This window comes from Myodes glareolus, chromosome 20 (assembly GCF_982192425.1).
Source record: "Myodes glareolus chromosome 20, mMyoGla1.1, whole genome shotgun sequence".
Taxonomy (NCBI): Eukaryota; Metazoa; Chordata; class Mammalia; order Rodentia; family Cricetidae; genus Myodes; species Myodes glareolus.
Window position 1 is genome coordinate 25548184 of NC_142045.1, and position 12661 is coordinate 25560844.

The window sequence follows — 12661 nt, forward strand, 5'->3', positions numbered from 1 at the left end:
CTGGAGTTACAGGGAGCTGGGAGCTGCTCAGTGTTGGGTGCTGGGAATTGAACCGAAACCTCTGCAAGAGCAGCAAGTGCTCTTAATGCTATGCTCTGGCCCCAATAATGTGCTTTAAAGTTCTCTGCTTTGGGACAATGGAAGTGGAGGGGACTTTTTCTATATTTCTGTGTTCTGGACATCAGATTGTGACACCAAAAATTTCAGACAGCACGCTTGTCATAGAAACAGTGACTTCATCTTGGTGTGCTTTATTTTGCTGTGAGATTCCAACATGTTTAGAATTCTATAATGGTGGAATTTCTGAATCTGTTCATCACACGTGCCTTCAATATTTGAGTAAATTTACTATGGACTTTCATCATGGACAAATTTCAAGAAAGCAAAATTAGAACATACCTTTCGTTGAACATTTTACCTCCCACTAACCTAAACTAAGATTCCTACTTGCTATAGCCCACCTAAAAGAAAAGGACTGATACATTAATGATGAATTACAGTTCATGATCAGTACAGAAAACCTAATTATATTGCTTTATTAAGCTTTGCTCTTATTTACATTTTTCCAGAAAATAACTTCTAAAAATAACAGTTAATGGTGTATATTGAGTTCTATTTATTTTTCACATAATGTTCTCATGTTGCAAGAATAAAAATAGCAGGGAATATTTCCTAAACATGGTTATCAACCTGGCCAATTATGAAATGCATGCAGCATGATAAACATGATAATCTATCTATCGATTATCTATCTATCGATTGATCGATCGATTTATCTATCTTTTATCTTTTATTCATTTTACACTGATAGAAAAGTTCTTAGAAGTTCCAAGGTTTTGGATCTTAAGTGCCCCAGCATTGACACCATTAGTTCACCTCCTTCAGTTCTTAGGTGAAGGTATCTATCCTTTTTAATGCACATTTTCCCATATTTTGAGTACAACCTGAAATAAGGACAGAAAGTTGCTCTTCTGGTATGTTTGTACCTATTTAAGCTAAAACTAGTTGGGTGTCCAGGCACAGTTTCTACTTCAGCGTTGTGTGTGGTGGGGAGCTAAACCCTGGAGACAGTGGCTTACTTGGTGCTACCTCAGCTGCAGAGCAATTTGGCTGAGTGAAGACCGGCACCCAGCAGCTCACGTCCTGAAGGACGTAAGAGACTTGAAGTACTGTCTCAGCTTATTAATCAGCATCTCTCTGAAGTGGTCTCCCATGAGAAAGTAGAAGATGGGGTTGACGGCACTGTTCAGAAAAGCCAGAGGCCGGGTCACAATGTATAAGGAGTTGATGACTTCCTTCGAACATCCCGGTGGCCAGCTCTCCAGGCGTGAGGCGATCCTCACATTGCGCATGATGTGGTAGGGTGTGAAGAGCACGGAGAAGATGGCCACCGCCAGGACCACCAGGCGCAGGGGCTTGTCCAGGGGCACGGCAGTCACCTGCTGCTGGCTCCTCCTTTTTAGGAAGACGACCATCTTGTAATAGAAGAAACACATCACAGAGAGGGGAATGAGGAAGCCCAACAAAGTCAGGCACAGGCTGTAAATGAGATTGTATTTAGGAATTCCAGAGCTTGCATAGTCGCTGCAGCTGGTGTCCTTGTCCGTCCCTTCTGAGTTGATGAAAGGGAATATGGGTAGGACTTCTAAGGTCACTAGGACCCAGACAGCTAAAGAGATTAAAACGGCAAACTCCTTCTTTTGCAGAATGTGTTCTCGGAAAGGGTGCTTCATGAGCAGGTATCTATCGATGCTGATGAAAGTGAGGAAGAGGATGCTGGTATACAGGTTGGCATGAAGCACGTAGCGGTTGCCTATGCAGAGAACATCTCCATAGATCCAGTTCTCATTGGCATAGCTCCTTATCAGCATGGGAAGCGTGCACAGGAATGCAAAGTCGGAGATGGAAAGGTTAAAGAGATAGATGTTGCTGCTGTTCCAGTTCTTCAGGCAGAAGAGGTAGCCGAACACCACTGTGATGTTCCCGAGCATCCCGACAACGAACTCAATCCCGTAAAATATGGAGAGGTAGTACTTTTTCAAGATGCTCTCTGCATCCAGCCAGTTCTGACAAGATGTGTTCTGTGACTAAAGCAGAAAGGAAATATAAGATTCAGCACTAGACTGAGACCAAGGACAAATGGTGGAACAGTAATTGAACAACCTAACACTTAACTGTGGAGAGCTGGTGAAGAATACGTATATTAGTCATGTATGATGGAGTATGTCTTTAATACCAGGGCTGGGGAAGCAGAGGCAAGCGGATCTTTGTGAGTTCCTGGACAACCTAGTCTACATAGTGAGTTTCAGACTAGCCAAGATAATTCAGTAAGACCCAGTCTCATTAAAAAAAACCCACATGTTCATACACATTAGTATATTGTATACAAGCACATACATTATATGAGCATGTGACTATATTACTTCATCAAGGCTTCATTGAGCATCTTCAAACTGCATCCTTATCACTGGGTGTGATAGCAAAGAAGAAAACAGAGTGGCTAATGAGAGGCAATGGATGATTTCCTAGGAAGAAGCAGGGAAAACTATACAGGATGCTGTATTAGAGATATGAATAAAAGCAGGTAATAATTAAAATGTTGGAAGAGGAAAAATGACTCCTGAAGTTTGTTCTCTCACCTCCACACCTATGCCCGCTCATGTACACATGTGCATGTTCATGCACAACTGTGCACACATAAATAAATAAATAAATAAATAAGTACAATGAAAATGTGAGCAAGTTTGGGGGTGGAGCGTCGCTCGCTGTCTGGACCTAAGAACCAGATCTCTACCTGAAGAAGAGTTGTTTCCAGACACAGGAGCAACATGTGCCAGAGCTCAGTATAGAAAGAAAAAGTGGGCTTAAAACCAGGTAAGAGACACCCTCTCCTCTGTCCAGAGAACAATCTGGGAATCAGGAGAGGGTGCCTGAACCGGCCTTGGCCCATAACCATACTGATGAATATTTTGCTTATCACCATAGAACCTTCATCTGCCGATGGATGGAGATAGAGACAGAGACCCACATCGGAACATTGGACTTAACTCCCTAGGTCCAAACGAGAAGCAGAAGGAAAGAGAACGTGAGCAAAGAAGGCAAGACCAGAGGGAACCTTCATCCGACGATGGATGGCCATACAGACGGAGACCCACATTGGAGCACCGGACTGAGCCCCCCAAGGTCCAAATGAGGAGCAGAAGGACGAAGAACATGAAAAAGGAAATCAGGACCGCGAGGGGTGCGATCACCCACTGATACAAGGGGACTGATCTAATGAGAGTTCACCAAGGCCAGTTGGACTGGGACTGAACGAGCATGTGATCCAACCAGATTCTCTGAATGTGGCTGGATTCTCTGAATGTGGCTAGCACGGGGTCTTTCTGAGAAGCCATTGACAATGACACTGGGACTTGTTTCCTCTGCATATACTGGATTTTTGGGATCCAGTCTGTTTGGATGCTCACCTTCCTGGACCTGGAGGGAGTGGGGAGGAACTTGAACTTCCCACAGGGCAGGAAACCCTGACTGCTCTTAGGGATGGAGAGGGAAGAGGAGAGGGAGTGGGGGAGTGGGAGGGTGTTGGGAGGAGGGGCGGAAATGGAAACTTTTATAATTTAATAAACTTTGAAGAAAAAAAAACAGGTAAGAGAAAGCGACCAAATAAGCAATGAGAGGACTCCAGCTCATCTTTGCATCATCAGGGTCAGACACAGATCCTTAGAAATTCTTCTGAGTAAAACTGAATTGAGCTCTAACCCGGGAAAGGGAATAGGGTTGTTGAATACAGTTGTCTTTTTAAATAGCTTTTACCTGGTTGTATACAGTAAACAGTTTTTCTTATTTTATTGAACTTAGAACAGATTACTTAGTCCACCTTAAAATATAGTGTCTTCAGATTTAAAACAGGACACTGAAAACCTTAGAAATAATCGTGATGGCCACAACGTCTTGAAAGCTAATGGTGTAACCAGGCATTGTGTTCACCACTTTCCAAGGATGGCTTCATTTAATATTAATAAAAATATGAAGGAGGGACTGGTAGTAGAATTGTCTAAGACACGATTCCACTGAAGTGGAGAAGCTTCAGTATTGTCCCATTTTAGTCAATTCCAGTGGCTAGAGCACTATATCTCGTGATGAGCAATCTAGAAATAATAGAAGTATTTTACTTCCTCACACAGTTAGGGAAGTACAAGACGAAAGTACAAGTAGATTCCCTGTCTGGAGACGAGACACGCTAGTCTCTCAGCAAGGGCAAGAGCAGGGCAGCTCTCTTCATCCTCTGTTACAAAGCCGCGATCTGCACCACGAGGGCAAAGCCCCCTGCTTTCACCGAAGCTCTACCATTCCCTACAATTAGGTTCCAGCATCCGAATTTTGAGAGCCCAATATTCAGAGTTAGTCCTCACGGAGGCCACCTTCTTAACATTTCTAGTTTCACATCTGCTGCTGAAATAAAAATGCCCTGACAAAAAGTCACGTAGGGAGAGTTTATTGTAGCTTTTTGTTTATTGTTTATTTATTTGTTTATTGTTCCAGTTCACAGTCCATCATGGCGTGGAAGCCTCCTAACTACATCACATTTGCAGTCAAGAATAGAGTGAGTAGAGTAGAGTGACAATGTGTACTCATTGTCTCAGTTGGATTTCTCCACATGTTTTACAGCTCAGGCATTTGTCTAAGAAATGGTACTGACCGCGGTGGGCTGGATTCCCAACATCACTTAATTAGGACAATCTCCCACAAACATGCCCACAGACAATGTAGACAGTCTCTCATGGAGAATCTATGTCCGGGTAGCTCTAGATCATGTCACACTGGCCTTTAAAACTAACTACCACATCAACTAATAAAACATAGTAGAAAAACTCTCTGAATACTATTCAAACTTCAAATATTTTGCTAACTTGTCTTCATTCTCTGACAATAAGGCTACATTGGAGTTAGAATATTGCAAAGACTTGAATCATCTGAAAGTATGTTGATTCTTTAAAATATTGGATCCTAATTATTTCTAATAGAATAAAAACAAGTTTGAAAATAAAATTAGTTAAAGTGAAAGAATTGTTTCATTGCAAATACAAATACCTGACCTATTTCAGTGAAGCTTTCTATGCGAAAGATACATAGAAAATATATCTGCTTTTATCAAATTCAGATTTCATTGAAGTTGGTTTCTGGTATCGCAGTAGTGTTTTATTTGTGAAATTACATCCCAAGTTTGGAGATAACTTCAGTATTTTATCATTGCTCTTATGAGGTGTGTCTGCATGCATATGTACGAGTGCATCTGTGATCACACAGGTATTTGTACATGTGGGGACCAGAGGATGGCATATATCTCCTCACTCATTACTTGACTTTTTGAGCCAGGCTTTCTCCCTGCACTGGAAGCTCACCAGTCAACTAGGACAGCTGTTTAAAAAGCATCAGGGATCCTCTTGTCTCTGCCTCTCCAGCCTTGGGATTGTCCATGCCCCACCCCTCTTTTTAACATGAGCACTGAGTGCATTCACTTCAGGCCTTCAAGCTTACACATTGCTGTGTGATGCTCCCACAAACACCGGAGAGCCCAGCCTTGTGTCTTCACTTTTAATTCCTCTCTAGAGAATGGCAGCCTTATTACGTTTTTCAATTTCATGTTTCTTTTAGCTTCCAGACTTCTTTCCAGTTACTCCACCCTGCTCACCACAACCAGCAGACAGCTAGCTGCCTTTGCCCCTGAGCTCACCTAGATGGAGAATCTTCATTGACTCATTCGGAACACACCCACCCTCAGGTCCATCTGCTTCGTAGATCACTCCTAGTGTCCATGCCTTATCAGACTTCTTTCTTAGAGGGAGGACTTGCTGATGTCACACCGCCCAAGTTTCTAGTTTCATTTCTGGATCTATCCATCTGTGTCTTGCCTGCCATCACTTAAACACCCTTCTCTATAATCTAATAATTTTGTCCCAGGTTTAAAGACTTCCCCCCTGCATCCCAGGTTACCCTTCTCTTTAGACTTGGTTTCTGCAAAAATGTCTCTCACCAAGTGCTTTGACATCTGCACCCATTTTCCTGTCTAGCACACCCTAATCTGGTTTGGGACCCCGAGTTCTTCGAAGACCCAATCCAGTGGTCAATTTTCAACAGTTGATTTATTAGCCTGCCATAAGATTGTTAGGAATACACCCTTCATTTTCCTTTTGTGATAAGGCAGAATCCTGGCTTTCTTTTCCTCTCCCTGACTTCTTTTTGCATCTTTCATGGCTCAACCATGAGATGTTGAGGTCCTATTTCAGTTCTCACCTCTCTCCTCTGTGGTTGTCTTGGGTGATAGCATCCATGTTCAAACTGTAATGACTCTATCTACAGACAGTTCCCACACTTGTAACCTGTCCCAGATCTGTCTGATGAATTCCAATGGTTTCTTCTATTGCTGTGGATTGGTTTCTCACTGGCGTCTCTGACTTTAGAAATACTAACTTGTTAGCCAATCTGGAAGCACCTTTGCCAGTGAAATAATTTTTTCTGTTTATCCAAATGCTTACCACAAAAATCCTCACAGTCAGCTGCAATTTTACCTCCATTAAGAACAAAATACCAAGTTTTGTTGACTTCAATTTCTATGTATTTCTCAAATCTGTCACTGTTCCTCACCGTATATACTTACCTCAACTGTGGAAGGGAACAGTTATGTGTATCATATTCTCTTGTGTTCTCATACAATTTCTGCCTCTTGTTCATTTCACCTTTTTGACAAATCTAGAGTTCAAAATCAGATCATGTTGCTAATTATGTTAGAATCCTTCTAAGGACTAAAATTCAAATTCGCAATGACAACCCCCCCATCCCCACACCAGCTCTCCACTTCAGCCTCCCCCCATCCCCGCACCAGTGCTCCACTTCAGGCCCCCCATCCCCGCACCAGCTCTCTATTTCAGCCTTCCCCCATCCCCGCACCAGTGCTCCACTTCAGCCTCCCCCCATCCCCGCACCAGCTCTCCACTTCAGCTTCCTCCCCCATCCCCGCACCAGCTCTCCACTTCAGCCTCCCCCCAATCCCAGCACCAGCGCTCCACTTTAGCCTCCCCACCTGCTGTCCTCTGACTGCACAAAGCAGCCCCACTGTGCTAGCCCCGTCTGCCTGCATCTCTGCACTCTTGCTTGTTCTTCCTCCCGTGTCCACACACTTCGTTTAGTATCTGTATTTCTTTCAGACCCCATTTCAAAGATGGTTTCCCCAAGTTGGCTGTCTGTCTACCAAACCTAAATAAACTAGGGGCCCCCACTGCATGCTTTCCCTATGCATTACATTTTGTCTTGCCAAGTTTTACAAAGTTTGTTTTGTTCATTATTTATCTTCTACATCTGCACAGTGGCTAACAGAGAGCATGTGGTCTGGAATTGCGTGCTGAATAGAGAATGCCGAAAGTCTGATTGTTTGTAAAGCAGTTTCATAAATACTTCCTCCAAGGCTAGAGAAATAGTAAATCTACAAAATAAGATCTGCTAATCTATTTCCCCATAAAAGCTTACCCTGTGCATAATAGGATATATATATATATAATATATATATATACATATACAAAATCAGTCACTGTGGCAGTGAAACCTCTGATTTATAAACAGATTTGTATAAAACAAACTTTGATATATAACTTCTAGAACTGGTTTGAAGATTTAAGGACATTAATTAATCTGAAACTGCTAAACATGTAGCAATCTGAAAAGATATATACCAAAATACTAATGGTTCAAGCCTTAGCAGCAAAATTCCAGATCACTTTTATCATGTCACTTCTCCTTTGGCTTATCTTTATGTCTGTCTGTCTGTGCTTATTTAGCTTTTAAAAATAAAACAAAGGATGAAATAATTAGTAACATAAAACTTTTAAATTATAAGAAATTAAAAGATTGACCCTAGACTTGAGAGGCAGAAGCAGGTGGATCTCTGCGAGTTTGAGGTCAGCCAGGTCTACAGAGTGAGTTCCAGGACAGCAGAAGACACACCAAGAAATCCTTTCTTAAAAAACAAAAATAAAACAAAACAAGAAAGCCTATACATCAGTCCAGTCAGATAAGTACAACTCTCACCTCTTATTAAAGAAGTTCCTCTTAGGAGGCAGAGGCAGGCGAATCTCTGTGAGTTCAAGGTCAGCCTGGTCTACAAGAGCTAGTGCCAGGACAGGCTGCAAAGCCACAGAGAAACCCTGTCTCGAAAAACCAAAAAAAAAAAAAAAAGTTCCTTTTTTCCCAGATGGAGACTAATTGCAGATATCCACAAACTGGTTAACAAGTAGCCATGGGTTGTCCAGCCCCAGTGAGTACATTTACAGCGTCTAAACCTAAGGCTCAGAGAACTTGTGGAATGGGGACAGAATGACTTAGCGGACAGGTGTAGACCATGAAATAGTATCTTATAGACATGGCAGGCAAGTTGCATCCAGAAAACCTCAGCGAAGTAGCTGCCTAAACAAAACGTATGTAATGACAACACCTGTGGACATGCCCATTTGAACAGGAGAGATTTCAGCAGCCTCCCTTAGAGGAGCAGACAGTGGCAGTCTACAGGTATTGGGAGAGGGGAAATCAGTTATCTCTAGAGATGAGCCCCCTGATGTTATTGAATCCCAAGTGATCACTGCTAAGCATGTGTGTGTACAAGCAACAGTAGATGGGCTTAATGGTGGGATATACATATATGTATATGTATAATACATATGTACATATGTATTAACTAAATATGTGTCTCTCTGTGTGTATGCATGCCTGTCTGTAACAAAAGTTACAGAAAATTTTGAGGAGTAGAAGAACACAGGAGAAGTTGCATGGGAGGGGAGACAAAGGAGGAAATGATGCAAATATAGTACTCATGTGAAATTTTCAAAACCTAAAAAAAAGTAAAAAATAGGGAGGTATGGGTTTCTAAAAAGCTAACATGCATGGCTCCTTCCATGACAAACAGTTCTCACTGTTAGACTCACTGCTGTAGCTCTCAGTGCCATTAGTGTGGATGGTTTTTTTCTCCTTGACTTCTAGAACATTACAGACTCTTCTCCCTTTTCTCTATCTGCCAGTTCTTTTGTCACTAATTCTTGTTTGTCTAGACCTTAATGCTGGAAATCTCCAAGACTCAGTTTGTGATCTTTATGTCATGTGGGAAATACTGAGGCATTGATACATACATTAAATAAAAATTAAGACAAAGGGAAGTTTCCTTCAGCTAAGAAACTCATTTATTTCCTTCTGAATTTCCTCTTTCTCTGATTATATCGGATACCACTTAAGCTGAGGAAGTGCCATGGTTTATGTAATTTGTATGGATCACAAAATGAAATGGAAAATACATCCACCAAGACATATGTAACTCGATGCCAGGATGCCAGTAGCTACCAATCTGCAAGTCAGGGGCCAAGGTGAAGTGATGGAGAATTCTGTCTTCTAGTAATCTAGAGAGCCTAAAGACTGAGGGTTTAGTAAAAATAGAGAATACCAGGGCCAGCTAAAGAAAATAAATGGCTAAATTAATTGATTACTTTCATTTATTAATCCATACCTTTGTATAGCTTCTCCTAGAGCAAATCTTGCTTTTAAACAAACACCCTCCACCACAACATCCTAACTTTGAAAGTGTTTATTTTCAGGTTGACCGTGTGGTTTTGGATAAGTAATTGCTCTTCCCTGGGTAAGACTATTGCTCCCGCTCTCTGTGTTCCTTAGTTGGCTGTAGTTCCTTGTTGGGGTTGAGACCTCGGGGTTTTTCCCCAACTCACTCAGCTTGCTTATTGTTGTTGTTCTTGTTCAGTTCAGTTTTGGTGGTCATGTTGATGCGATTTGTGGGTGCAGCTTCTGTCATTACTAGGAGACGCAGTCTCACAGGAAGCTCCCTGATCATACAACCTTACAGTCTTCCTGCCCCTCTTCCACAATTTCCTTTGTTACAAGAGGTGTTTTGTAAATAACATTATATGGACTGAATAGGTTGTATTTAGGTATATATATGTATGTATATATTTATATGTATATAATAGCAATTAATGAAAAAAGAGGCCACGAATTTGAAAGAGAGCAAGAAAGCAAAAAAATAAACAAGCAAACCAAAAAAAAAAGGTTTAGATGGAGAAAAGCAAAGAGAAACATAATGTAATTATAATATAAAGGACAATTATAATCTAAAGAAAATATATATATATATATAATCTAAAAGATATATAAAGGATAATTATAATCTAAAGGACAAGAAATAAACAAAAGCATAAAGTATGTGGATAAAGTACAAATTAACTGTATAATACAGTGGATACAAATAGCAAAAAGTCAAGGAAATTTTGAAACCAATCAGTTGTAGTACTTTTACAGCCTTTTCCACATGTACAGCACTAGCAGGGTATGGTTTTCTAGAGACAGGCTGTCCAATACTTGTAGATTGCTTTAACTTCATGAGAACTCACTCTTTTGAGAACATTGCATTCCAAATTCAGTGATATGTATATTGGAGAGTATTTTTGCTACCACATAATTATATAAATTAAGAAAATAACGTGTGTTCATTAAAGCAAAACTCCCAATACAAGGGGGCATTTCCAATGGAGTATTACTAGCCTCTTTTCCATTTCCTGGAAGCCATCCTGTTTTTAGGCAATGGGCGTGCTGACTAACATGCTGTTGCTTCTCTGGGTGAACACACATTAGCACAGCATTTTCTTTAAGAAACACATTGACCACTGCCGTGAAATGGCTAGTTCCTAGCCCCCACACACCATGTCTGCTAGAGCTAATGAGCCACAGAACAAACTGAATCACTCACATAAGAAAATTGCTAACACTCACTTTTATTTTGAAATAATAGAAAATTCATTATAAAATCAGTACTCTTAAATGTGAAAATAATCTGTGTTCTTTATTAGAAGTTTCAAAATTTGACATTAACAAAAAATCCCCTTATTCTAATAAAAATGTTATTCTATATCCTTGATCATTATAAAGAGCCTAACAGAAATTAAAATTTCAGCTGACCCTGGAAAGTTGCATCGTAAGGAACACATTACAACAAGCATTTGGTACTTATTAATTACTTTGCTTTTCTATATTCCTCCAATAACACCATAGCTTTAAAATTCTAGTTTGTATCAATTCACAGTTTTCATTAAATTGTTAGAGAATAGGTTATACAATTTGGAATATTCTGGTGAGTAACATTCCAAAGCAATTTCTTCTACAGCCTTCCAGTTCTTTTAGTATATCTTCTCTTAAATATACTCATTTTGCTACATGCAAATGCAAAATTTAAAGTTTCTAATGATTAGAAATTCACCCTATTATATTTTTCTTTAAATTTATATTGTAAATTATTTTTCATGATGAAAGATTATTCCCCCTTTCTGTAAATACTTTTATTTATTCAAATAATTTATAATTTTTTTGAGACATTATCAAATACAGTAAATCTTTTAAAGTAAAATAAATGTAGTACTTAGCCATTAAATCAGTGCATGTAGAGCCATAGAAAGGAGATGTGACAGTCAGATGTGACAGCCTTGTCCTTTGCTGCTTCACATTTACTTAAGAGCAGTTCCCTGAGCACCGTTCAGTTCACGGGCCACTTTGAAAAGTAACCCTCACCAGAAAGTCTGCCCTCCCTTAGTGTGTCGGGGAGGCATAGGCTGGAGTGTCCCTTACCATTCTGCTGACGGCCTTTCTCTTGACAGAAACCCTGCCAGGAGCTGGAGAGAGCTTCTGCCCCAGTGCTGTGTCGCTAGACATGACCAGGGCAGTCTGATTTGCATATCATGCAGCCAAGATTAATAATTCAAAAGGCAGGGGTAATTTATTCAGCTAAATCCCCAAGTCATGCAGAGGAACTCTGAAAGCTTCAAGACACACAACAGATGATTCATTTTGCAGGAAACACTTTTAACAGAGACATTTTAAGAACTCTCTAATTGAAATTATTGCATACACTCCCAAAGCAGCCAAGACACAGTCTTTCTTACCATGTGTATGCACACATTTAAGTAGTAAGGAACAGCAAACACTTTATGTTTAGCATATAGCTGATTTCATTTTTTTCCTTATTTTTTCATATTTTTGGTGACTTCTATATTAGGCATACAATAACTAAACTGCTTCGTAGAAATCCTAAGGGAACTATAAAATAAATCCATGGAAGGCATCTGAACATGCACCCTGTCAGTGTTACAGGCTGTTAGAACTTTAGATCGTATCCATTTTATTTTCGGTGTTTAAGTTCAGGAGACATAAAAAAGTACATCAGATGGCTAGGGATTAGGGAGAAAGGCACTATATAAAATGACAATCTCAAGAGATGACAGTGGACACATCCCAGTCAGTGCCCTGAATAGCACCCAGAAGAGCCGAACCACCATTTGAGACAGGAAACACACCTGGTTCTTTCTCTGGGCTACATCAGCTTTATACTCAAGTAAACACATGGTTTGCTTGACTCGAATCATAGGGATTATATTGACCGATCATAGGGTCTCTAAGGTCTGAGAAATAATCACAGGCATGCACTACTTACCGAGGGAAAAGGCTAAGGATTATTTTTGGGTACAGTTTTCAGAAACAGAATGCTTTGGAGTAGTCAGTCAGACTGTCTCTTCTGCAGACTCCTCCAAGCTCAAAAGGCACAAAAATTTCACCGTTTTGACCA

General features: G+C 40.4%; 1 protein-coding gene across 2 annotated transcripts; it reads right to left on the bottom strand.

The window, feature by feature from the left end:
- Nucleotides 1–216: 216 nt before the first annotated feature.
- On the bottom strand, nucleotides 217–11766 carry Sucnr1 (succinate receptor 1). 2 transcript variants are annotated; one of them, XM_048424744.3, is made up of 2 exons: nucleotides 11668–11766; nucleotides 217–2087 (listed from the first exon to the last, which is right to left on the bottom strand). In XM_048424744.3, exons 1-2 carry the CDS (start codon nucleotides 11749–11751, stop codon nucleotides 1137–1139), a joined length of 1035 nt encoding a protein of 344 aa, XP_048280701.1. In that variant the 5' UTR covers nucleotides 11752–11766; the 3' UTR covers nucleotides 217–1136. The 2 variants fall into 2 exon arrangements, with proteins under 2 accessions (XP_048280701.1, XP_048280702.1); XM_048424745.3 differs by having other exon boundaries at nucleotides 217–2081; nucleotides 11668–11751.
- Between the last annotated feature and the right edge of the window lie 895 nt (nucleotides 11767–12661).

Bases quoted from the DNA above. Each gene is read 5' to 3' on its own strand.
- Sucnr1 (XM_048424744.3), bottom strand. From the start codon at position 11,751: ATGTCTAGCGACACAGCACTGGGGCAGAAGCTCTCTCCAGCTCCTGGC. The intron at 2,088-11,667 runs GTAAGGGACACT...TTTCTGCTTTAG, and splicing joins GAAAGGCCGTCAGCAGAATG to TCACAGAACACATCTTGTCA.